The sequence below is a fragment of the Sander lucioperca genome, chromosome 7, assembly GCF_008315115.2.
Source record: "Sander lucioperca isolate FBNREF2018 chromosome 7, SLUC_FBN_1.2, whole genome shotgun sequence".
In the NCBI taxonomy this organism is placed as follows: domain Eukaryota; kingdom Metazoa; phylum Chordata; class Actinopteri; order Perciformes; family Percidae; genus Sander; species Sander lucioperca.
In genome coordinates this window covers 3,399,701-3,423,556 of record NC_050179.1, presented here as the reverse complement: position 1 = coordinate 3,423,556, position 23,856 = coordinate 3,399,701, and the positions used below count along the sequence as shown (strand labels likewise).

General features: G+C 41.7%; 1 protein-coding gene across 12 annotated transcripts in view; it reads left to right on the top strand.

Moving 5' to 3' along the window:
- Nucleotides 1-23,856, top strand: part of LOC116038465 (serine/threonine-protein kinase BRSK2) — a 176,252-nt gene that overhangs the window by 133,506 nt on the left and 18,890 nt on the right. For 6 of the 12 annotated variants that reach the window (XM_036003024.1, XM_036003029.1, XM_036003023.1 and 3 more), the window contains 9 exons: nucleotides 4,342-4,458; nucleotides 9,508-9,541; nucleotides 9,662-9,730; nucleotides 11,288-11,434; nucleotides 15,811-15,842; nucleotides 17,513-17,677; nucleotides 18,979-19,076; nucleotides 21,490-21,640; nucleotides 21,854-21,919. In XM_036003024.1, the coding sequence (XP_035858917.1) occupies nucleotides 4,342-4,458; nucleotides 9,508-9,541; nucleotides 9,662-9,730; nucleotides 11,288-11,434; nucleotides 15,811-15,842; nucleotides 17,513-17,677; nucleotides 18,979-19,076; nucleotides 21,490-21,640; nucleotides 21,854-21,919 (879 nt within the window). Of the gene's footprint in view, nucleotides 1-4,341; nucleotides 4,459-9,507; nucleotides 9,542-9,661; nucleotides 9,731-11,287; nucleotides 11,435-15,810; nucleotides 15,843-17,512; nucleotides 17,678-18,978; nucleotides 19,077-21,489; nucleotides 21,653-21,853; nucleotides 21,920-23,856 lie in introns of all 12 variants that reach the window. The other 6 variants (XM_036003026.1, XM_036003032.1, XM_036003034.1 and 3 more) reach the window with 2 other exon arrangements.

Genomic DNA, 23,856 nt, shown 5'->3' with positions numbered 1-23,856 from the left:
GCTGTAAAGAGAGGATAAACAGCATGTTGTTAAGATAATAAATATTATGTGGAGAATAAAGCCAGATGCTAGATTATTCACTCTTCTTATTTTGAACAGGCACAATGGACTATTTTAAGAGGAATTCTGCACCACCATGGCTGTCTGTATTGGATGCCTGACGTTGCTATGGGTTTTTAATATCTATGCCACTCCTTCCCTCCAATGCTTTTCTGACAGCATGTCTGTTTATTCTGCCTTGAAGGTCCGCTGCTCATCCTATCTTGCTCAGTCAAACTCATCTGGATTAAGAGCAAACGCTGAGTTGCACACATAGATTTGGCACAACAAAGCAAATAGTTTGTTTATTACAAAACTAGCCATCATTGTAATCCCATGTTTTACCCACTTTATTAGATGTAGCAATGCATTGCATCCCCAGTGTTGCTCAAAACCCCAGAGGAATAGATAGAAATGCCCCAGATGACACAAGATGGAGTGCTCTTGTAACCAGTCACTGGAGAGGCAAATCTTGTGTGTAAAATATAGCTGTGTGCCTTCCTCTCAATCCAGTTTAAATGCAAATGATATGAGAGTAGAGTACAAAATGTGTAGGACACTAAGTACAGTACTGTACTGGAGCTATCCAAGTGAACTTTGAAGATCATGATGAGGATGTGAGATCAAATGTGACCAAAGGTGATATGATGGGAGAAAACAGCTTCAGCATTGTCACAAACTGGCTGTATCTGAAATTGTTCTTTCATTGACTAATTGAAATTTACACTCAAAGTAATTCTCTGTTCATATACTGTGTTGTTATCAGTTGACATAACACAATCAGATAATACATAGAGCATGGGCAGTGACGATAGTAATTGACACTTTTAGTGGCCATTGCTTTTTTTATGTTGCTTTCTGACAGACAGCGTAGTGAAGGACGTGTGCAGGCTATTGCTGACAATCAGTAACTTTTCTTGTTAGTATCTAAGTAAAATAAGTTCACAAGTATACTTTCTAATAGGGATTAATAGAAACCTTTAATTTATGTGTAACTGTGACCACACTTGAGTGCACCCACTTTTGCACAACTGGCCTTGCTTTTTTATCTGTACCTTGAACAAATTGTGTTCCAAATGTGCTATTAACTTGGCCACTTGAAGAAGAAAAAGACATGACTACAGAATAATATAGCAGCAAAGCACATTCGCCAATCACTTGCTTTAAGCAAAAATGCAAAAACCGACCAAAGCCAGACAGCAAAAAAAGGGGGAAAAAGACAACTTTATTATTCTCATCCCTCATTGCTCTTAATACACAATTAACCCCATTGGCTAATGAACGATTGTGTCTAGCACATCTAAGTCAGCAGTCAGAATGTTGTCCCTTTTGTTAATGTGATAGAATATTAACATAAAGCATTTTAAATGAGTGTGCTTGGTATCGCTCTAATTGGGTCAGCAGAAGCCTAAAAACAGTTTGAGAGAAAAAAGGAAAGATAGGAAGAGGAGGATGACACAGAGGTGCGCCGGAGGCTAAATGGGTGCATTTCAGCTTTCAACGATGGTTAAAAACCACACTTTGGCTAACAATAATGGAACCAGGATAGAATTAGCACTTCATGAAAATGCAAAAACAGGTGTGCTATTTCTCAGGCATGTTAATATGTCAAAAAGATACATTTGAGCCATTACTGTTAGTTTCAAGTGTTCCTGTTTAGCTAACCAGTGCCACATATCTTCCATCTGTATCACAGGCTTAGCGAGAGGCAATATTAAACATGGTGAATGTCAGATTTGTCACTATGGGAAAAGTATATTTTCCTTGGGCTGGATAATTTAGTTACAAAACTGCTCATTGCCACAAACATGTCTGGGATATTATATGGATGTGAGCCCCAAGAGGACAGACCCAACCTTCTATAAAACAGAACATATCAGCATGGTACATGCAAATGTTCATAGGCAATTAAGAGCTTGGTGTTAAATTGCAAGAATTGTATCTAAGCCCCACTGGGGTGTAAACCTTGCTCAGACAGCATGTAGACATGCATGTGTGTCCTGTAAATTACACCGAACGGCATTGTAAAAGCTCAGTGCCATGGTGAAACTGTAAAGGCTGTACCACGGAACAAGGTAGAACTATGTAATAGATAACAATAAATGCTAACATGGTGAATGTCCTGCTTTGGTGTTGTTGTTTTTCTGTGTAGCAAGTAGCACATTCAGATCAGGTTTTATTTCCTGCGAAAAACATCCATGCAAAACTAATATGCACTCATGACATTAAGAATATTTTAGAAAAAAAGGCATTCTTCCAAAACTTGCTAGTGGTGCACAGCTTCCAAATTTCTGGAAAGAAAAACTACTGTTACATTCGAGCTCATTGCAGCTGTTGAATTCGTTTAACAGTGTCACCTCCTGTATGACATATGAGTGCAATACAGAGATATCCCTGCTGCAAGGCCTGCTGTGTGAGCAAGATTACAGTTGCAAAGCGCAGCCTAATGTGTCAGAGAGGCAGTTTAATGTTCTATTATGGATACCAGGGTCCTGACAACCAATAAAGCATCCAGATGCAATTTGTCCCCCTGATGCTGTCGGTGGATAAATACGCTGTTGCCTTCTTTTCTTTTGTGGATCAGTCTCTTGAGGTTTGGGTCTTTGTGTTTTACAGGTGATATGCCTGTGATTACACAATGTTCATGCCATGTTTATCGGTATTTTAGGTCCTGATTAAGTATGCATCTTTTGCATCTAAGGCTGACAGTTGGGGAGACTTAGATATTTATGGCTCTGTTGAGGCTGTGGTTCTATGATTGGGGTCTGTTAGGATCAGCAGCTTATCTCCCCCATGGTGTCAATAGTTAGCAATGTTTGTACACTGTCTTACATACACACTAGACACAATCAGCGCTGCCATTGCTTTTGCCACTGATGTCACACCAAATTATTTAATGTCCTTCTGACCCTGTCTCCTGGTCCCTGTGTCTACAAAGTTACAATGTGACCTTCTGCCATGTTTAAACTCCAGTCACAAGTGATTTGTAAATTTCAGATGTCAAAAACATTTAGTTGCTGTGAGAAACATTTTTTTAAAGCATTATTTAATCAGGCATGTTGACAAAGACGCCTAGTGGAATAGAGGGAGACATCCAGTACAACCTCACACCGGTGGCCTTTGAGCAGTTTGGTTAATATTTGTTCCTTCCTCGTGTGCTTTGACAGTATTAGTTAAAAGACAAACTCTCACGCTCCTGAAATCACTGCCAAATGATTGATGAAGGTTTTAGCCTGGGGAGAACTGTTTTAGATGCTATCTGTGTTTTATTTCAATTATAACAGGGATCACAGAGACTGCCAGTAATAACAAACCAGCTGACAGGTAATCCCTCAGGACAGGAAACGAGTTGTACAGCAGCTGATGTCATCTAAGGTTAAACTTCCATTGTGATGAGGCAGACACATGAGGCAGCTATTTCTCTCCCCTTTCTATCATTACTCTAAAGAGAAGATGAAAGTTTAGTTTATGACACCCTGACAGCCCCAGTGGCTCTATAACTCTTCCACGGTTTACAAAAAGCATAAAGAGAGGTAAGCAAGTATATACATATGCAAGAGTGTAGAAAAGAAAGATGGATAAAAATGAGTGTATGTCTATGGTGCTTCCCTCAGCATTGGTAGACATCACAAGAACAGCACAGTGGGATGTGAAACAACCCTCGACCCCAGAAGAGATGTTAAATGCACGATAAAACACCAACGCTACTCTGCTTTTGAACAGTCACTCATTGAAATTGAGATTTTAACCTCCGACACAGCAACAGCATACGTGATTTGAGAAAGATCTTCCTGTCAATGGTCCTTTTTTAAGGAGGGAGACGATGTCCGTCGGATATTATCCCCCTCGCTGTGCTTAGCAGTAATGAATGGCAGCTAATGAACACCACCTCTGTTGCCGGCTCCCCTTGACGCCCTTTGCCCAGCCAGTTTGCTGGTGGCTGTCTGGGAGATGAGAGGATGTGGATGAGGGGCGAAGAGGGAGGGAAGGAGAAAAGGACACAGCAGGGGGCTGTCACACCTCGTACCAGCTCAGCGCTGAGGTGGTAGCCCCCTAGTCTCAGCATGGACGGATCAAAGTGAGAGGTGTTACCGAGACGAGGAGGGCGCCCAGTAACAGGTTAAGATGCTGTGTTGTTCACAGTTGCATGCACAGATGTGTATCCAAGCTTGATCCAAAGGTGTTTGATAAACCTTGCGGTACGCCTTTCATTTCTCCTCAGTTTCACCAGTTTATATAAGCCATGATGAGCTCTTTCATGTTTCATTAACTGTTTTATGTATTTGTCTCACTATCTTTCAGCCACAGGGATCTGAAGCCTGAGAACCTGTTGCTAGATGAAAAGAACAACATCAGGATAGCAGACTTCGGCATGGCCTCCCTTCAGGTTGGAGACAGTCTGCTGGAAACCAGCTGTGGGTAAGTGATACAGAAATCATTGTGATGCATGGTTTCTAATGCAATGTCTGACTCACATCCGCTGCAATTGAAATATAGATGATTCTTAGAATGTCCTGAAGGTAAAAAAATAGGTCATAGTTGGAGGGCACATGAAGTTGCCGGTATGCAACAGAGAGAGACGGAGATAAGAGTGGTGAAGCAATAGAGAATGATGAGTGGAGCTATCAAGCCCTCTGCAAGGTGCCGTGTTCTCAAAGCCTCTGTTATCATGCAGTGTTGATCTCTTGAGGAGAGACGGTTGGTGTCTCTCACAGAGAGTGCTATCTGGCTGTGAGCAGGGCCAGGGCCACGGCCACACATTACTGCTGCTCTCTGTCTCCTCATATCTGACGCTGGGCTTTATGGTCTGGCAGTCACGACCACGGCAGGCCCATCAATCCCACAACGACTATAATGAATGTGCTTGCAGGAAGTCACTTTCAAAGTCTTTTCGAGTATGGTCATCCACATTGTGGGAGTGTTTTTATTTAACCCTGAACAGTGTGCAGGGTTAAATAAAAGTTGAGTTGCCTCTTAAATAAAAGAGACAACTCAGTTGATGAAGGTTCAGTTTTAGGATCATGGGTTCATAAATTCAATGGCAACATGAATTAACAGGAAGATTTCACTGCTGCACAGAAAGTTTTTCTCCAGAGAGTTTCATTTTACTCTTACCTTTAATTCACACTGGAAATGAGATGTAAGCACAGCCAATTCTTTGTTTTATTTTTCCCTTCTAATGAAGTCTTGTATGCCTGAATTGAAACAGGATAGCTCTGATTATAAAACGTGTGGCCTTGGTCAATATTTGTAGGCATAGTACAAAAGTAAAAACACATATAGAACATTTTGTTCTATATATGAAGATTTTGTGATTTATATGGCTTCCTATTAAGATCATGCTTCACTGGGCACATAAGAAAAATGAAATTGATTTGGAGCATAAATTAACGGAGTGGGGTCACACATTGATGTGTGTCATCTGTAGATTTAGAAAAATATCTGTTCAGTGAGAACGACATGTGACAGCCATCTAAATCTGTCTGTACATGCTGTGGTGGTATGGATAGGCCAAGGGGTCTTTTTGGTCATCTGAATGTCTTGGGGAGAATCTTTGCTCTATGGTTACACCTGACACTGCATGTAGGGCTGGGAGGGAGCTAGAGATGCTTTGTGACATCTGTCCCCAGCTCAGACCTGATTCTGTTCAGATTATACCTCCAAATCAGCCGCAAGTGAAATTACACACACTTGCATACATGCAATTCGGCAAACACACATGCGCACACAGCGCTGGCAAGTTCATCCCTGGCCTCATGGACCCTTTGTCCTGTGCTCGTTTGGTTGTCTCTCTGTCTGTCTCTGATTCCCTCTTTAAAATACACACACACACACACACACACACGCATATTTAAGCATGTGTATGCACACACACGAGCATGCAGTTGAAACTGTTGCATAATTTTCCTGCAGTAGCGCAGTGCCTAAGCTCTCATGACTCATCGGTAGAGATCAGGCCAAGTGAGAGCAGCGTGCATTGCTATCTGCAAGTAAAATGTTCAGGATTGAGTCATTCTGCAGCCATGATGACCACGCTAAAATGTTTTCTTTTCCTAGAAAGGCAGCATAATGTGACGGCTCTTACTCAGCTTTTTGCAGTAGCCTGTAGACCATCTGTATCTATATTTGATGCGTTCTGCTTCCACTCTGAAATGCTGCTATGCAATCCAGGTGCAGTGCATCTGCTTAGTCCCCCACATACATTTACAAAGTGCTAAAGGTACTTGTTGCTGTTGGGAACACAGAGCTGTCTTACAGATGCAGGCACAGACTCCCACACACAGCTAAGCAAAGTAGTTCAGTAGTTTTCGTTCCACTCTCAGCTCCATCAACGTATGCTGCTCCATTTGTGTGTGTGTGTGTGTGTGTGTGTGTGTGTGTCTCACAGGAAGTTTGTGTGTCTCACAGGAAGTTTGTGTGTCTTGCCTATACATTTGAATGTGCCATACACTGTATGTGTGGTTATTGATTATTCATGCTCTTATGACTGTCCCATCTCTAAGTGTAGATATGACATTTTTTAATTAAACGCATTTATCTGGCCCCCTCTCACCATGCAGCAGTCTGACACAAATGTATTCCATTTGCCACGGATAATGGAGCTGAGTGAAGATGAGGTACGCCCCAGGTAGAATAGGGGGAGCCTCGGAGCACATACATAAACACATGCAGGCATATGCACGTATAGACGAGCAGAGGCATTGACAAGCACATACAAATATGGATCCAGGAACGCGTGTACAACCTCTCTCTCTATCTGTGTAAGCCCAGCTGCGAGTTCATCAGTGCTTGCTGTTTGTTTAGTTCTGCTGCTTTGATTGATGAAAGGAAATTATCTAGTAAACAGCGAGGAGCTGCACAAATGTGGTTCGAAAAGCTGAATTTTCATCAAGATGAGCTGCATGTCGCAGTGTCTCTTCAATATTGCCGGCCCACACTGCTGATTCTTTCCCTGCTCTATAGTAACTCATATCTCTTGAGCTCATGATACTTCCTTACAAACCACAATGTACTATGTATACTATAAGGGACATGGTAATCTTTATTGTTTAACTTGTGAATATTTTTTTGGTCCAGAAATCTCTCTGCAAATAGTCTGACACTGATAGGCCCTTCAGTGTATAATAGATAAAGACAGCTTTTTAATACATCTTTATCATTTTTGTTTCTCCACTTCAGCCGTCTACTTGAGTAAAATATCAGGTCCTTAATCAAATGCGTTTTTTGTCTTTATGCTGTCGGGCAAATCACTTTCAGCTGAATTTTGTCTCACTGTGCTGCTGTTTGCGGCCCTCAGAATAACGCTGTTCTGTCTGTTAATGCGATGTATGGGATATTGGTGGTGTTGTTGAGAGAGTAAATGAGCAAGAAAAGACTGATGTTATGTCAAACCACGCACATCTGTTCTTCAAAAGACTGCATTTTTCACTCCGGTCAGAGGGAAGTGGCTCTTTACAGCTCTCTATTTATCTTTAGTATCCAAGTCTATAATCTAAATTTCTGGTGTGAGCAGCAAGGGATTTTTTATCATGATATAAATTCCATGATGTAGCGGCTTTTATATGTGGCCAGAATAGTATTATGGTAAGCTATGATACATTTAAATGAACTTAATTCACACCTCTTATTAAGTTAGGTCATTAAATGCAGGTAGAGCAAAACAGGATACAAGTGTCATGGATTCCATGGAAAATAATTGGGCAAAACACATATAGGCTGTTCATCTGCTTTATTTCATTACATCTGAGCACCTCATGTTTCATGTTCTAAGAAGCCAATTATCCACCTTTAAACATGACTGAGCCTCTGACATGGAAGATTACTGTGAGAGAAGGTGACTTTCACAAGCATGTTTAAGGCTTAAGTATGGAATGACTACAAAATAAAAACCTCAGTAGACAAAACATTTCATTAAAATTTGTGTGTGACAAATACTGTATATGTCAAAATCTAAGCTTTGTCTAGCTGCTTTGTCTAGGAAGTCATTAGCAAACTCTGAGTAGCAAACTCAGTATATATATTTTTAAAAATCACGCATGGACATAAAAAAATTGTTGCATCGATAATCGGTTTAGAATCGAATCGTTGGCCTCTGAATCAGAATCGAATCGTGAGGTGCCAATCGATTCCCACCCCTATTGTATTCAGTCTTTACCTTCACTCTGTTGCAAATAATTAGTTTATATTCACGCTGGTTCCAGCTGTGGCCTGTGTGTGTTGGCACTCAGAAGGCAAAACTAGTGCAAACCTCAAGGTTGTTTTTTTATTTTTTATTCCTCGCTCATCTGCATAATGCACAATGACACTTGCAATCAGGAGGGCCGTATTTGCATAGACTCGTGTTTGAGCTTCTCCGTTGACATGGAGGCAGTGTTTGCTATCGGCCAGTATTTTGACAGCCAGAGGAAGCCGTGCCGTCAGGACTGGTATTCATGAGTACACAAAACAACAGCAAAGCTAATGGACGCCATGTTTACAGACTTCAGATAGTCTCTCATTAGAGCCAAATATCCTGCTGTTAGATTAGACTGAGCGGGAGGAGGAGGCAGAGGACAGATCACCAGGCTGAGAGGTTTGGGGAGACAGGTGCCTGATTTGATTTCTGTTTGCAGTCACAGGTAGCCATGTCGAGAACGAGCAGAGCCCTGCCCAAAATCAGAGAAACAAAGAAACATCCTGTAGCTAAAAGGTTATTTGATTTTAGATTGATGCAAAGCACTTCTTATTACCCGTTTTCTTTTTATATCAAGGGACTCAATTTGGCAATGTGGTAATGTCAAAGCACTGCAAAAGTGCCACTGTGTATGTATAAAATAACAAGTCACTCCACTGCCTCTCATAGCCAGTGGCTTATGGAGCAGACGTTGCGAGGTAGCTCCATAAATCTTCATACGATATCGATGTGTCAATCTAGTCATTGGGTTTACTGTCAGCCCATCCAGGTGCAGTAAAGATTAGTGGGTCTGTTCACTGTCTGCTGTGAGAGGATGCCCTTGAGTGAGCAAGCAGGAGGACATCCAAACACCCTCAGGATGTCTAAACTCCCAAAGCACATCTTGATCTATGCTCACTTGAGACATTTATTGTCTTCCTAAATTGTTCTCTTCACATTTTCATACAGCGGTGTACAGTACGACTGTTTAATATTTGTTGTGTCATGATTCTATAACCATGATTGTATGTGTTTTGCATGTGTTGTATGTCTCGTCTCTCTTACATCAGGGACCATGTTGGAAACAAGTGTTTTTCGCTTTTACATGTTATCCCTTGGATACCACCTCCCCCCCTTGTTGTCTTTCTATATCCATAAATAAAACCATACCATACCATGATTGTATGACCCTGACTTACTTTACAGCAGTACAAATGGAAAAGTCTTTAAATAACCTAGAACCGTTTTTCTGTCTTTGTGTTAATTGTGTAAATTTGTTCACTGTTTGCAGTTACTTTTTTCTGTTTTCCCAACAGATCTCCACACTACGCTTGTCCAGAAGTCATCAGGGTAAGTCATTTTTAACTGATTCAGAATGTTTTTTAGCTTCTTTTTCATAGTCCCTCATCGTATTTTTACCAACCTTAACACTCTGCCCTAACCCGCTAACAAACACTCTTTCATCCTTAGGGAGAGAAGTATGACGGGAGGAAAGCAGACGTCTGGAGCTGTGGGGTCATTCTATTTGCCCTGTTGGTGGTGAGTACAGCTTGTTCTTTACTAACTGATGCTGACTGCACTGACATACTAGTTTAAAATTCTCCAGATAAATATGGAATAACACAATTTAACCATAAAGTGTTGCCTCCTCTTCATAGTCAAACAGTATGTGCAGCCTTTCTACCAGCTGTAATGGATCAAAAGTATAGCCTTGTAACAGGACATTTCCAACTTTGCTCTCAGGCTGTTGACTCGAGGTTGACCTCAATGGAATGAGGAGATGGTCGGAGCTTTAAGCTGCCGTTTCAAACAGAAACTTAGGGTTCAGGGAGTTACATTTGAAATCTGATCATTAAGGTCTTACTGGAATAGATGATGCAGGAACGCCCTCAAGCAGAAATTCTTGCGCAACAGAACATCGGAGAATAGAGGCATCTTTGTATTCATTATCCTGTATCAACACTGTATCCATAATCAGGTCTATTCTCTTGCTACATTATGTCTGTGTTTCCCCAGCCATGCAGCCCTGAAGCTTTGTTTCATCAACAGCTGTACTGTAGTTCCTACACACTCCTGCTCCATGAATAATTCATACAGTCAAACTGAAAGAAGAGAGCCCAAAATAAATACCAACGCTGACAGGGCGGCTTTTGGCCACAGGCCTGTGTATTTTACCTCTTTCTCCCTCACTTTGTCTTGTCTTGTGTGTGTGTGTGTGTGTGTGTGTGTGTGTGTGTGTGTGTGTGTGTGTGCGTGCTTGTGTTAAGGACACCCTTGTACTCTTCCGTTGCATAAACCTGATGTTGTTTACCGTTGTCTCCATTGTGACCGCACTTCTCTCGCTCCAAACAAACGTTTCTCCTTGACGCTCTTTGACTGCAGATGAACATTGTCTTTCTCCTGTTTTGTCCTGTCATCTGGCTGCGAGATAACCATTTGTCTGATTGTGGAAGACACGCATACTCTCCAGCAGTTAGGCTGCGCTCAGATCATCTGTTACACAAGCCTGCACCCCCTTTTCTTTCCTCTACCTCTCTTCATTTCTCAGCCTTTCTTTGTATCTTTCTCACCCTTTTCCTCTTTCTCTCCCCCTCCATCTTGTCTCGTGGTGGAGGTTGTCATTCATCAAACAGCCACATCTGTGAGGTGTCAGCTCGCTCTGATAAATGACTCTGATGAGAGAATGCTAAATGAACGAGGTAAATGAGAAAGCTGGGTAATTATTAGAAAAGCCCTGTTTTCAGCTTACCGCTGTTTATTATTTATTTTGCATCATAGCTGAGGGCAGAATGCTCTAATTGGAGAGTTGAACAAGTTGAGAAAGTGAGCCTGTTCTTTAAGTCGTGCAGGATTTAGACTCAAAAGGTAGTGGTGTTTCTTCTGGCGAGCCTTGTTAGTCATTCATATTCTTTTTTCTTTTTCTTTTTTGCCTTTGATCGAGTGAACTTTCGAACGATCGTTTTTCTGTTCTAATGCTGCCATTAAAACAAGCAAAAATGGTTTCTTCTCTACTTTTTATTCCTACATCTACATCTTCACCACTTTCAATTTATTGTCCCTGTTGTTACTCTCTGTTCCTTTTCTGTGTCTCTCCAGGGTGCACTACCGTTTGATGATGACAACCTGAGGAATCTGCTAGAGAAGGTGAAATTGGGTGTGTTTCACATGCCACATTTCATCCCTCCAGACTGTCAGAACCTCCTCCGTGGCATGATTGAAGTGGATGCCACCAAAAGACTAACGGTCAGTTCAATTAAGTGACTAGATAAAAACACACCATTATGATTATGTTTGTTCTTTTTGGACTTGGGCTGTTTTACATGCTTTGAGCTTGGCCCTTTAGTTCCAGTTACGGGAAATCTTCATGCTACAACATGCAATGATATTTTAGACAATAGCTTTTAACTCTGGGGCAACAGTGGTGAAGGAAGCCCAAAGTCTTACAGAAAGCCTTCCCAAAAGAAAGGAGTCCACCTCAGCATTAAAGGGGAGGTAACTATATATGAATGATTTCAGAAGGAACATTAAACCCTTATGAGTTTGACAACCGTCAAATTTCAGTATCCTGGACCTCTGTAGTACATGTTGTTATTCTTAAGCAGTATGCATGATGTGTTACAATACTACATGAAGCTACACAGTACTACTCATGCACAATTCATACATTCCCAGTGACTCAATAAGGCCTGAATTATATCTGCATTGAATATTTCATTTTCGTAGTCCACGACTAGTAGTGTTAACTAATGATGTTGTAGCAGCAGCAAAACACATTTGGATGTTATTTGACACAGCATTCATGGGGGGAAAAAACCCAGACACATCAGATCTGTGTTAAGAGAGGAAATAAAATATTTTGCAGATCCACAGCAAGATGGGAAAACTTGTAATGCTCCAAGAAGAAAGCAGGATGGCAGAGATACGCATTCAAACTAAAGTAGCTAATATTTACTTGCTGCCAAGCCAACCATCATCTTTTTCTTTGTTTCTTCTTTTCTCCCCCCGTGTTTCAAAAGTGTTTGCCTCACCTCATCCCCGATTCTGTTTGAGTTCTTCCTCAAGTGCAGGATGTGAATTCAGGAGATGACTGTTGTTTGTGTGCTCTCCCTCGCACGGTTTGGTGTACTCATCACAATGCCAGTCCCTTTCTACACAGCATCTGATCACCTTGGCGAGGTGGCTGGAAGGTAGCTCGAGAACAGAGGGATGTGAAGGGCAGAGAGTCAGGGTGAGGGGGAGATATAGGTGGACAAAGGGGAAATGTTAATAATGAAAGAGAGATCTCAAAAAGTTCACACAGAGATGTTGCTGCCCTTTGTCCTTACCCTGCATTGCACACACAACTTCTCTAGGCTCACCAGGTGTCTTTGTGAATCAATGCAGTTAACAAAACTGTTTTCATGCACCTGCCTGTAAGCAAATGTGGTGACACCACCCTTAAGTGGATGCTGATGCTCCATTTCCCCGTGCCTTAGCTATCTTTTACAATGTCAGAATGATTTTACATAACAGGAGAAATGTGAAAGAAAGAAACAAAACAAAAAAGACTAGAAAGCTAAAAAGAAAGAGATGCTTATTTGCAGGATAGTTGACGTCCTTATGGTACAGCCCTTCAGATAAGCAGCACTGTCGAAACATGAACTTGAAAGCCCCCACCTCTTTAGTATGCTGTATATACTTTATTTTTCTGTTCTCTCTGCCTGACGAGGACAGGTCACCCTGAGATCCCCTAGATATGTCCAGCAGCCTCCAGCGCTGTCCTCGGCAAAAGGGTTACACACCGACCAAGCTGCTGTGAGAGAATATGCTACCTCTCCGACCCCCTCCCGTGCACGAGGGCTCCAAACAGAGCCCTGGGGATGTGTTATAACCTCGCAGAATGTCAAATAGCCCTGTTAGGCTAAGCGTTCTTGGAGTTTAGTGGTGACCGCTTAGTCAGAGACGCGACAGGTACACCCAAGGGTGGGAATGACATCATAAGGGAACATGTCATTCTTTTGCCAGGGATTATTTGTCATAATAATGTTGACTTCAGTTTGTTGAATCAAATCAATAGGGTAATCAGAACAAAATTACTGGTTGTGTTTCAGTATGGCTATTGTCACCTCCTGGTAATTCAATTTTGCCAGTAGATGAACACAAGTACACATACAAAGCCAAGGCCCTTCAGAGTCTTGAGTAGGAGGGCACGTACCAGGCTTTAGGGGCTTAGCCCAATAACAACCTTTCTCTTAATTTCCTGTCTGTGTAGTCGGGGGCCCCGGAGGCGACCGGGCCAGCCACCTCAACACAGTCATCTCATCTTCAGTATTAAAATGAACACAGACACCCTGGAAAGATCTGCATCCTTGTGATCCCTGGCTAACGAAGAGGACTGGCTAGCTTATTGTATTAAATAGCAGTACATCACAGACATATACAGTAATACATTAATCGGGACCGCACAGCTGCCATACCAAGGTTTTTGGAGTAAAAATAAAAGGAAGTGTGTGTGTTTTTGTGTATCACTGAGAAATCACACTGTAATTTAACACATCAGATTCAGAGGCTGCAGAGACAGTGCTTCCTGCTACTCTGCTAAGCTAGACTACTCACCTTTTAGCAGGATTAGTTAATGCTCATTTATGTGGTATAACAGACTCAATTTCAAAGATGTTGGAGCATCAAAACATATTTTGGAATTCCAGAAGAAGGAAGAAGTGGGTAAATTATTAACTAAAAAATGTGCTTTAGCTAAGGCTATCTTACCAGCTAGCCTAAAGTTGGTTTCACATTGCTACCGCCCTGACAACTGCCTAACAGCAAGAGCATTTCCCAAAAAAATAAAGCGTTTTTAAAAGCAGTTCCTGCCGCCTGGCTGTTACCACCATAAGTTAAGTATGGTGAACTCTGAGCAACAGAGCAAAATCTGTGCCAGTCACGTGGGTGGCAACTGCTTCATACTCCTACCACCGTGATTGAAACCGCTTCTCCTCTGACGCCTTCCCCTCATTGAAATGAGTGGAGGTGGTGATTAGCCATGCAGCTGTGTAAAAGCTCCTTTAAGTAGCTGAATTACAGTCACTGTGGTTTGGTTTTTACATCTGTTCTAGTTCTATAAATGTCTTTTTTTATGTTAAACAGATGTCAAAAAGTCATATTCAGGTCTTAACTCAAATGTTTACCAAATATGCAGTTACAGTGTTTTGGCTTTGTAGGGCAGAATAGTTCCCCATTGCCAACCCCTATGTCCCTTCCTGCCCTAATAAACAGCCATATGATTGAGACATGCATACACACGTAGACCTGCATACATATACAAGTTGCACGAAAAATTATTTATGCAGCATACCTGAATGCACAAATGCTCACACCTAGCCAAACCAGCACTACCCTCTGAGTGAAAGCAGTTGGAATTGGTACTGTCACATTTAGAGACTGATTGATGTGATACCGCATTTCAAACCACATCACTTTCAACCCTGTGTGTGATATCAGTCTCTTGCCTCCAGGCCTTCAATAAAAGTGGAGAGTAGGTCACCCACTGGCCTGTATCTGACAGGCAGGGTGTCTCTGTCAATACCATGACCTCTGTGGAAGCAGACAAGATTCACCTAGCAGTCAGCCTGGCCTGCTCTGTGATTGCACTAATATCACATGAAGGCATTCATCAGTTCTGAAACACAGAGTTAAATCCTCTGGGATGGTGGGAACATCGAGACATTGATGGAGACACATGCCCAAGAACTATGCCTCTGAATAAGTGACAATAATTAGAGCTGCTATGTGTATCTCCTGTGGTTCCACAACAACAGCATGAGTAAATTAAAAAGTCCTGACAGTGACATTGATCCTGTTTTCCTCTGTGGAGAGTTGAAACACTACGGAGTCATTCTAACAGACATCTTCCTTTGTTGCCCTTTTGCTCACTGTTTTCATCTCTTTCTGCTTTTCCTATGTTGGCAAAAGACCATGTGGACAGTGTTGGTGACAACATGGCTACATTAAAAGTGTGATGACAAGAGTATTATTGTGTGTGTGTGTGTGTGTGTGTGTGTGTGTGTGTGTGTGTGTGTGTGTGTGTGTGTGTGTGTGTGTGTGTGTGTGTGTGTGTGTGTGTGTGTGTGTGTGTGTGTGTGTGTGTGTGTGTGTGTGTGTGTGTGTGTGCGTGCGTGCGTGCGTGCGTGCGTGCGTGCGTGCGTGCGTGCGTGCATGTGCGTGTGAGTAAGGGAGATGGGAAGAGAATGAGGTTGGTAGATTCCCTTTAGACCAGAGGGCTTGGCAGGGTCAGCAGTGTGTGTGAGGGAGATAATATTCTCTGTTTATAGCTCAGTGGTATCACCTCTCTCTGCCTTACTCTTTTCCTCAATAAGTTTTTCCCATTGGCGGTATTAAAATTTGAAGGCCTTATTATTTACTTCCACTATTCAATCTAGTTGTATTGTCCTATTGTGTTTTCCATTAAGCCAGTAAGCTCAAGGTTTACTGAAGCCATTCTGCACCAAACATTTCTATACACAGGCAAAAGATTGAATGTTCTTGTCTTTGATATTTTATTAGTACAAAAAAAGATGATACATTGAAATCAAATGCATCACATTGCTTATGTACTGACCTGTTGTTTCTTCTGTCTTTTACAGTTAGAACAGATCCAGAAGCACATATGGTACATGTAAGTACTCTGTCTTTCCTTTCGTTTTACACCCTTTACACTTCTCCTTTCCTCTCCTCTCCTAGCCTGTTCTGTGGGGGGGTGCATGATAAATGGCTTTGAGGTTCAGCCCTGTACACAGGAGCACATTTGAGCAGGGCATGACTCCACTCTCGGCGATGTGGGGGTAAATTGGTAGTGCATCAAAGAAGATGTGCAGCATATGGTCAACTGAACAGGGAGCAGGGGAGAGGGAACAAGCAGAGATGTGGTGGAGGATGAACCCACATAACATCAGTGTACACTTTGTTTAATTTTCATAACAGAGTGTACCCACCTTTTAAAGCTAACATAAATCTTTTAAGAACATTTATGGTACAGGTCATTTTAATTTATGTCAGAGCTCTTTTAAAGCAGCAGCAAGGGGGGGTTGTCTTTCAAATGTGGCTGTGGCTTTTTCCCAGAAGCAGCTCATCATTGGTGGATAAATAATAAAAAGTGTGCAGCATATCTTTCTAAATCAAACAAACATACATTACAAATTCATATAATGCCATCCACTTCTATTATTTATTAGTTTTATTTAGGTCCCTTAGTCCCGACTAAGAATTTTCATCGAATCAGAATTGTCAAGTCTTGTCTATCGTCGACTGATCGTCGAATCATGTGGGTGGGGGGTGGAGGCAACCGTTGGTTACGGATCATGGAAAGTGAAACTTAAATCTGTCATGGGTCAGTTGGATTTATTTACTCACTTTAAAACAATTTATTAAAAGCTTCAAAAATTTGCGACGAGACAAAACCGATTTAGAACAATGAAAAGTTGCAGCGGTCAGAACAGGCCCGGTCTGAACTGGACTTTACGGCGCTGCGAAGATTCGACTGTGAGACTGGCAGTCAAATCGGGCTCTTTTGATCGAATATTTGACTATTCAGGGTCACCCCTAGTTTTATTAGTTGGTGAGCTTCCTAACCATCTGAGCAGAGCAGCTGAGCGGAGCTGTGGTGCTTAAAGGACAGCTCCAGGCCAAACTGTCTTCACCAGAGGCACTAATGAGATATATATATATATATATATATATATATATATATATATATATATATATATATATATATATAAAAAGAAATCCTGAAAATGATGTCAGTGCAGATTGGCCTTTCATTTTTTCATCCCAAAGAATAAAGTCCTGCTTGTGTACTCCCTAGATACAGAAAGACAAAAGACAGAGAAAAATGACATAACTAGGAGAGTGTCTGGAAAGAAGGAGGGGATTGGAGGAGGAAGAAACTAAGCTTGGAAAGCAAGCCAGGAGGAGAGAGGGAGATTGCAAAACTTACCAGCATGACTCAGTTGTTTGTCTGCATCTTGGTGAGCATTCACCCTCTGAAGCTTACATGCAGAATGACTAAACCTCCGGGAAATACGTGACTATGAAAGTTTTAATCATGTGAATCAGGGTCATAATGAGGTAAACTTCCATCCAAGAAGCAAACAAACACTGAAACACTTTACATGCTGCATATTCTGTTTATAGCACAAACATATTAAATCTGTAAGTGAGATGCATAATGCCTCCATAGCTGTATAAGCTATTTGAAAACGTTTTTGTCAATGTATTCAAACTTACAGTAGTAGGGACCAAAATGGCTGACAGTGTCCTTATTTGTCTTGTCTTTTTTTGCATTCCCAGAGGGGGGAAGAATGAACCAGAGCCAGAGCAACCAGTGCCCAGGAAGGTGACCATCCGCAGCCTGCCCTCTGCAGACGACATCGACCCAGACGTACTGGACAGCATGCACTCCCTAGGCTGCTTCAGAGACAAAAACAAACTACTGAAAGACCTGCTATCAGATGAGTGAGTGAATGGATAAGAAATGGGAAAGAGGTTGGACAAAGAGGACCAGAATATAGGTGTGGTTTGGTGAGTTAGGAATGAAAGATAGAGAATAGGGGGGAAAAGGTGAAACGAACAAAATAAAGCAGCTGAAGACTGGGAGAAGAGGATGGGGCTGTGTGGTCATACTGCAATAAAAGCATGAGTGTGTGGTGTCCGTGTGCAAGGCCTTGTTTTTTCCCCAGCTCTTATGAAATCCTGTGAGGCTGTCACTTTAGATGTCAGAGGCAATAGATCACTTAACTGTTATCACACAGCACTTACACCGCTTGCCACTGGATACATTCCTCCAAAACTGATCCCAGCTTGCACCAGGAACAAACCACTGGGTCATATTGTTTATGTTCTGCTAATAAATGTGTTTTGTCTCCGTTGCACGTGTTAGTGTTTTTGCTCCTGATAATATGTATTTATGCTGGGAATACTTGCCCTGCAGTGTTTCATACATGTTTTTATTTATTAATATGGGCATACAGATGTAGTTTCATTTTGCTTTGCTTTTCTATCTACTTTACCTCTATTTTACATTTGCCTGGCCTCTTTAATTTAATACTAAACGAGCATTACTCTATCATTCCCCCCTCTCCCCATCTCTTCCGTTTGCTTCCTTTCTCCTGGGAGCATCCCATAATAGTGCTGGACTGGAGGAAAATCTGCGGTCTCCATCTCCCTTCCCCTGGTTCATTTTAGCTGAAGTTGCAGGTCCTTGTCTCTTTGCCTCCTACTGCTTTCCAATCTGTCTTTATTACAGAGGGCCAGTCTCTGGGCCTTTTACATGAAGAGTATTGGCCTAGAGGCTAATGATATTAGGCTTCCTGATTTACAGAGGAAGAAAAGGACGAACTCACAATGTTTTGATACTTTCATAAATGCGTATGAAGATATATCCTAAAAATTATAAGCAGAATATTCTATGATGGCTTAATGAGCTGTAAAACCAAACTTTTCTTTTTTATGGTGGAAGCTATTTAGTAGCTGTTTCACAAAGAACCCAAAAAGATTAAATGACATTAATCATAGTGAGGGTTATTGCAGTTAAATGTCTTGGTTTTGAGACATATGCTTGTGCACGTATGTATACGGATGCTTCAGTAATCTGTACACGTTTGTGTTTGGAATCAATCAATCAATCAAACTTTATTTATAGAGCACTTTAAAACAACCAACGTTGACTAAGTTGGAATGACCCAGGTTTGTTTAAAACCATTGTATTTCTTTTCCAGATGTCTCAGTAGACTTTTTTTATTGTGTCCTCTTTGCAGTGACAACCAAGAAAAGATGATCTACTTTCTGTTACTGGACCGTAAGGAAAGGTACCCCAGTCAGGAAGACCAGAACCTTCCCCCTCGCAACGAGATTGGTGAGGCTCAGACCAAAGTGCAGATAAAGAATGAAACATAATAGTAGAATATGTTCTAAAAAAAAACAACTAAAGAGAAGAGCACAGCGGGAGAAAATCAATCAGTACGCACACATATGTCTGAACAATACTATGTGACTAGTGTCTTAACTTTTAATGCCTTTTTTATCTAGTCATTGAATAGACAGCTGTTTACACAGACATAACAAGCCAATTTAGACAAGAATAAGTACTGCAAGAAGGTAATTCGTGACTGCTCCTACTGTCTCAACCTTTCTTTTGCAGTGTTTTCCTCCTTCAGCAAAAATTGGATCAGCTCCAGGAGCAGTGGATTGGCTCTCCAGTAGAAGAAAAAAAAACATTCAGTTTATTGAATATAAACAAGCCTCTCAATGAAATATAGTAACAGAAACAGAAGATGTCAATAGGCCAAGTAAGAACTGTCAGCTGGGACTGGTCCGATTAAAAAAAATAAAATAAAAAAAAATGCACCTCCTTGCACGTTGGGGTTACTGGCGGACGCTGCTCCTTGCGACCATGCATTTGCACGGCACTCAGACACTGCAAATTGTCACCAAGGAAAAGGGAACTCTGCTGAGTTCAATGATACCTCACACAAGATTCTACGTCATACAGTTAATTAGCTGTGAAAGGGGGCGTGGCTAAAGCATAGGGGGCGGTCCAAAGCATGATCAATGAAAACTGAACTCTTTGCTCAGTTCAATGATACCTTACACAATAGTGTACATCAAACGGGTCATTAGTTATTAAAGGGGGCGTGGCTTAAGTATATGGGGCAGGGCAAATGGTCACCAATTAAAAAGGAACTCTTTGCTGAGTTCAATGATACCTCACACAAGAGTCTACCTTAAACGGTTCACAAGTTATGAAAGGGGGCATGGCCTGAGTACATGGGCGTGGTTAAATTATAGGGGGCGGGTCAGTATCACATGTGGACCACACATTATCAGTTTCATGTAAATCGGATGATGTTTGTCATATAAGGCTGATTTCCTGTTGCCACCAAGGGGCACTATAACCAAAAGTCAATTTTTACTTATAGATGTCCTCAGGCCTAGACCCTTGTCAATCGTGAGAAATTTCGGCCAAATTGGACAACGTACACTCAAGTTACAACAACTTCTTCATTCATCGATAAATGCTCAAAATGGCCGCCACGCCACGCCCACACCTTTGGACGAAAACTCAAGCTTTTAATGACTTTTCATTGTAAAGGTCTTGAGATTGCAGAAAGCAAATTTGAAGTCGATCGGATGAAATCTCTAGGAGAAGATCGTTAAAGTATAGCACCGTGACTTTTAGGCCTACTTTCTGTTGCCACTAGGGGGCGCTATAACTTTGAGTCAATATCGGCCTGTAGATATCCTCAGGGTTGGACTCTTATTAATCATGAAAAGTTTCGAGCCAATTGGTCAATGTACACTCAAGTTACACCCACTTCCTGTTTCGATGGCCCCCTACAGGAAGTTGGTCCTCTATAACTGGCACATTTTTTTGCGCTATTACAATTCTTTTAATACCTTTTCATCTTTAACGTCTTAAGATGGCACAGACCAAATTTGAAGTCGATCGGATGAAATCTCTAGTAGGAGTTCATTAAAGTACGACATGTGGAAATGGCCAAAAACACTAATTTTGAACTTTCAATTCAAAATGGCGTTTCATTAGTCTACGTTAAACGTACTGCAGGGGCTCAATTTTTTTTAATTTTGTAGGGGGCGCTAGAAAGCCATTTTTGAGCGCCTATTCCCGAAACCCTTAAAATACGTACATTTTCACCAGGCTTGATGCGACCGCCAATTTTGGTGAGTTTTTGAGTATGTTAAACCCCTCAAAAAGGCGATTCATTTGCCGGGAAAAAGAAGGAAGAATTCCTTCAGTTTCAATAGGGCCTTCGCTGCTGTCGGCGCTCGGGCCCTAATAAAAAGGTATTCTATCATTCGTACAGTACAACGCAGCACAGAGTTCCACCTACAGAAATCTGAGCAAAAACAGAGATGCTCTACTTAGACTTCTGCCAGAGTTATTTTCTGACAAGAGCTCTGCAATAGGATGAGTGTTATGTATGTGTGTGTGTGTGTGTGTGTGTGTGCGTGCATGCATGTGTGCGTGTGTAAGAGATAGCGACATTTTGATGAATAGATTCCCTCTTCAGTGAATGTGATACAGTCAATACAGTGGCCATTAGTTTAAGGTCTGGGAGGAAACCATTACTTATTCACTATTAATTCAAATGTCAATGTGATCAGCGCTAAACATCACTCAAACGCTCACACACATATGCACGCAATGCACAAAACTGCTCAGTGTGTAGAGATGCCTACATTAACGCGCAGACACGTCAGGCGCATTGTGTTGATTCTGAATCGATCTGTCTCGCTGTTTCACACAGATCCCCCAAAGAAGCGGGTGGACTCTCCCATGTTAAACCGCCATGGCAAGAGGAGACCAGAGAGGAAGTCCATGGAGGTCCTCAGTGTTACAGACGGAGGCTCGCCTGTACCAGCAAGGAGGGCTATCGACATGACACAGCATGGACAGAGGTACGCGTGGAGGTGAAAAAAATATCTGAAAAATCTATACAATGAACAAATGGAGATAGACATAGCTGTGTGTGTGTGTGTGGAGGATCTCGCACCCAGTAGTGTTTGAGCAGGTCTGACAGCGAGTCTGGATCTGGTGTCAGCAGGCTAGATTGTGGACAAACATAAACAGAGATTGACACTCTGCTCGCTTTGTCTCCTGTCTCACTGTAGTAAATCAGTGTACAGTAAAAGCTTGGATATTCCTGACGCCAGTACAAAATGCAGCCAAGAAGAAAGGTATTAATTTGCCCAATCACCCCTCGCACTTTCATCTCCTCTTGCTCTGTGTCCCGCCCCCCTATGCAAGGAGACGTTCCGTGGCAGGAGAAAGATGCAGCGGTGCTTTCTGTTAAAAGGATGTTTTTTTTGTTTAAATGGTAATGACATATGCAGCATGTGGCAGCTTCACAAGTCTTCAATAAGCTATAACTCATCTGAAAAATGAAAGAAGCTGGGTCTAACAACTGTTTTGGGGTGGTAGTTCCTAAAGTTTGACTTAACTCTCTTAATTAACCTAATTTTCAAATGGAGGAAGAGTGCACATTTGCAATTCAGAGCCTTAATATCTACAACCCCCTTTTTTGGTGTTGGCTCAATTATCTCTTCTTTTTATAATCTGAATGCATTGATAACCAGTTCTCCCATACTGTGTCCCACTTTCTCTGGATGCAGACAATTTCTTTTCTTCTCTATTTTAGAAATGTTCAAGTCAAGCCAGAACCACACCCCCACAGGGCACAGCAGACTGATTTAAAATCTATTTCCCCATCTTATTTCAACAACCAATATATCATCACACGACACATTTCTGCTCAGAGGCAGTGACATTTGTGACAGCGGGGAAGATTGAATCTGAGGGTGTGATAACCTGATCTGCCTAATGATAGGCAGATTGGCAGAAAGCTGGAAAAAGCTTTCCGAGGTATGGGACGTAAATACAGAGGCAGCGAGTGCATATATTATATAGATAAATAAAAATGTAGTTATAAAGTTAAATATTCACCCAAATTTCCACCATAGTGTGTTGCCAACCACAAAATATCAGGAATTTATTTCCCACTTTATTTCACTGGGGGAAGCCCCTTCAAAAGTTTTAAATCCACTTTAAGAGCTCCCACCTCCAAACACTTCTGCTTAATTCTTTCTGCCCTCTAGTGCCTATGAATTTCACTTTAACATTCACCTTCTTATGTTTCATCGCCTCTACTCCGTTCCTTTATCCCTTCAGGCAATCCAAGTCTTATCTCTTCTTTATTTAAGGTTGCATTAGTTTAGAAGCTGCCTTATTCCGCCCTTAGCTTTGACTCATCTGTTTCAGGCAATGTTAGAATCTCAAAATAGGTCAGTTTGCAATGACTTTATCGAACATTAATAATGCTTTCCAAAACAGCATCAACACCAGTTCATAGATCATACAGTACACAATGGAATGGGCGTACATTATAAAGGGCACTGACATGAGTGTTTTGAATCTTTATTTAAAACAAGGCCTTTAGGTTTCCTCATATAAATCTTAATGAACAGTCTTGTCTACAGACAGCAGCATATGAAATAGGTTTGTGTCTGGATCCTACATATAACAGCAGTCGCAGTCATTAAAAAAGCTCAGCTGCATCTTTCCTCCATGCTACTTTAAATCAGTGTGTTTGCTCCTACCCCTCCACCTAAATCTCTTTCAGGGGCTCCTCCCTTTCATATCTCCTTCCTCTCTCTCCACTGTGGTCCCTTGTGTGCAGCTGACCTTCAGTCCCAAACGCCCCCCTCTGTTTGTATGGAATTGCTATGCTAATGTGGAAATGCTGCTAGTTTTTTCTGTCTGGCTTCCTATCAGCTGTGGTGACTTGGAGGCGGGGGGAGTCCTATACCACAGCCCATCCGCCTCCAAATCAAATCAAATCTCTTTCTCGCTTTACATCGCCTGCAATTCATGGCTCTCCAGCTGATCAGTGGGGGGAAAAACGATGTTGGTAACAAAGTGATTTTGTTGTGTTTTTGAACTTTTCTGCCTTTTATCACGTCCTTGTGTGCGCTCTGTTTGATCATGTGCGTGCTCGTGTGTGTACGTTTATAGACGATGGCGTTTTGGAAGCACATACATAGCAGAATAACGTCCAAAGATTTGACTGACTTTCTCTGAACCTAACCTTATCTTTCCCCGACAGCAAACTTTTGTC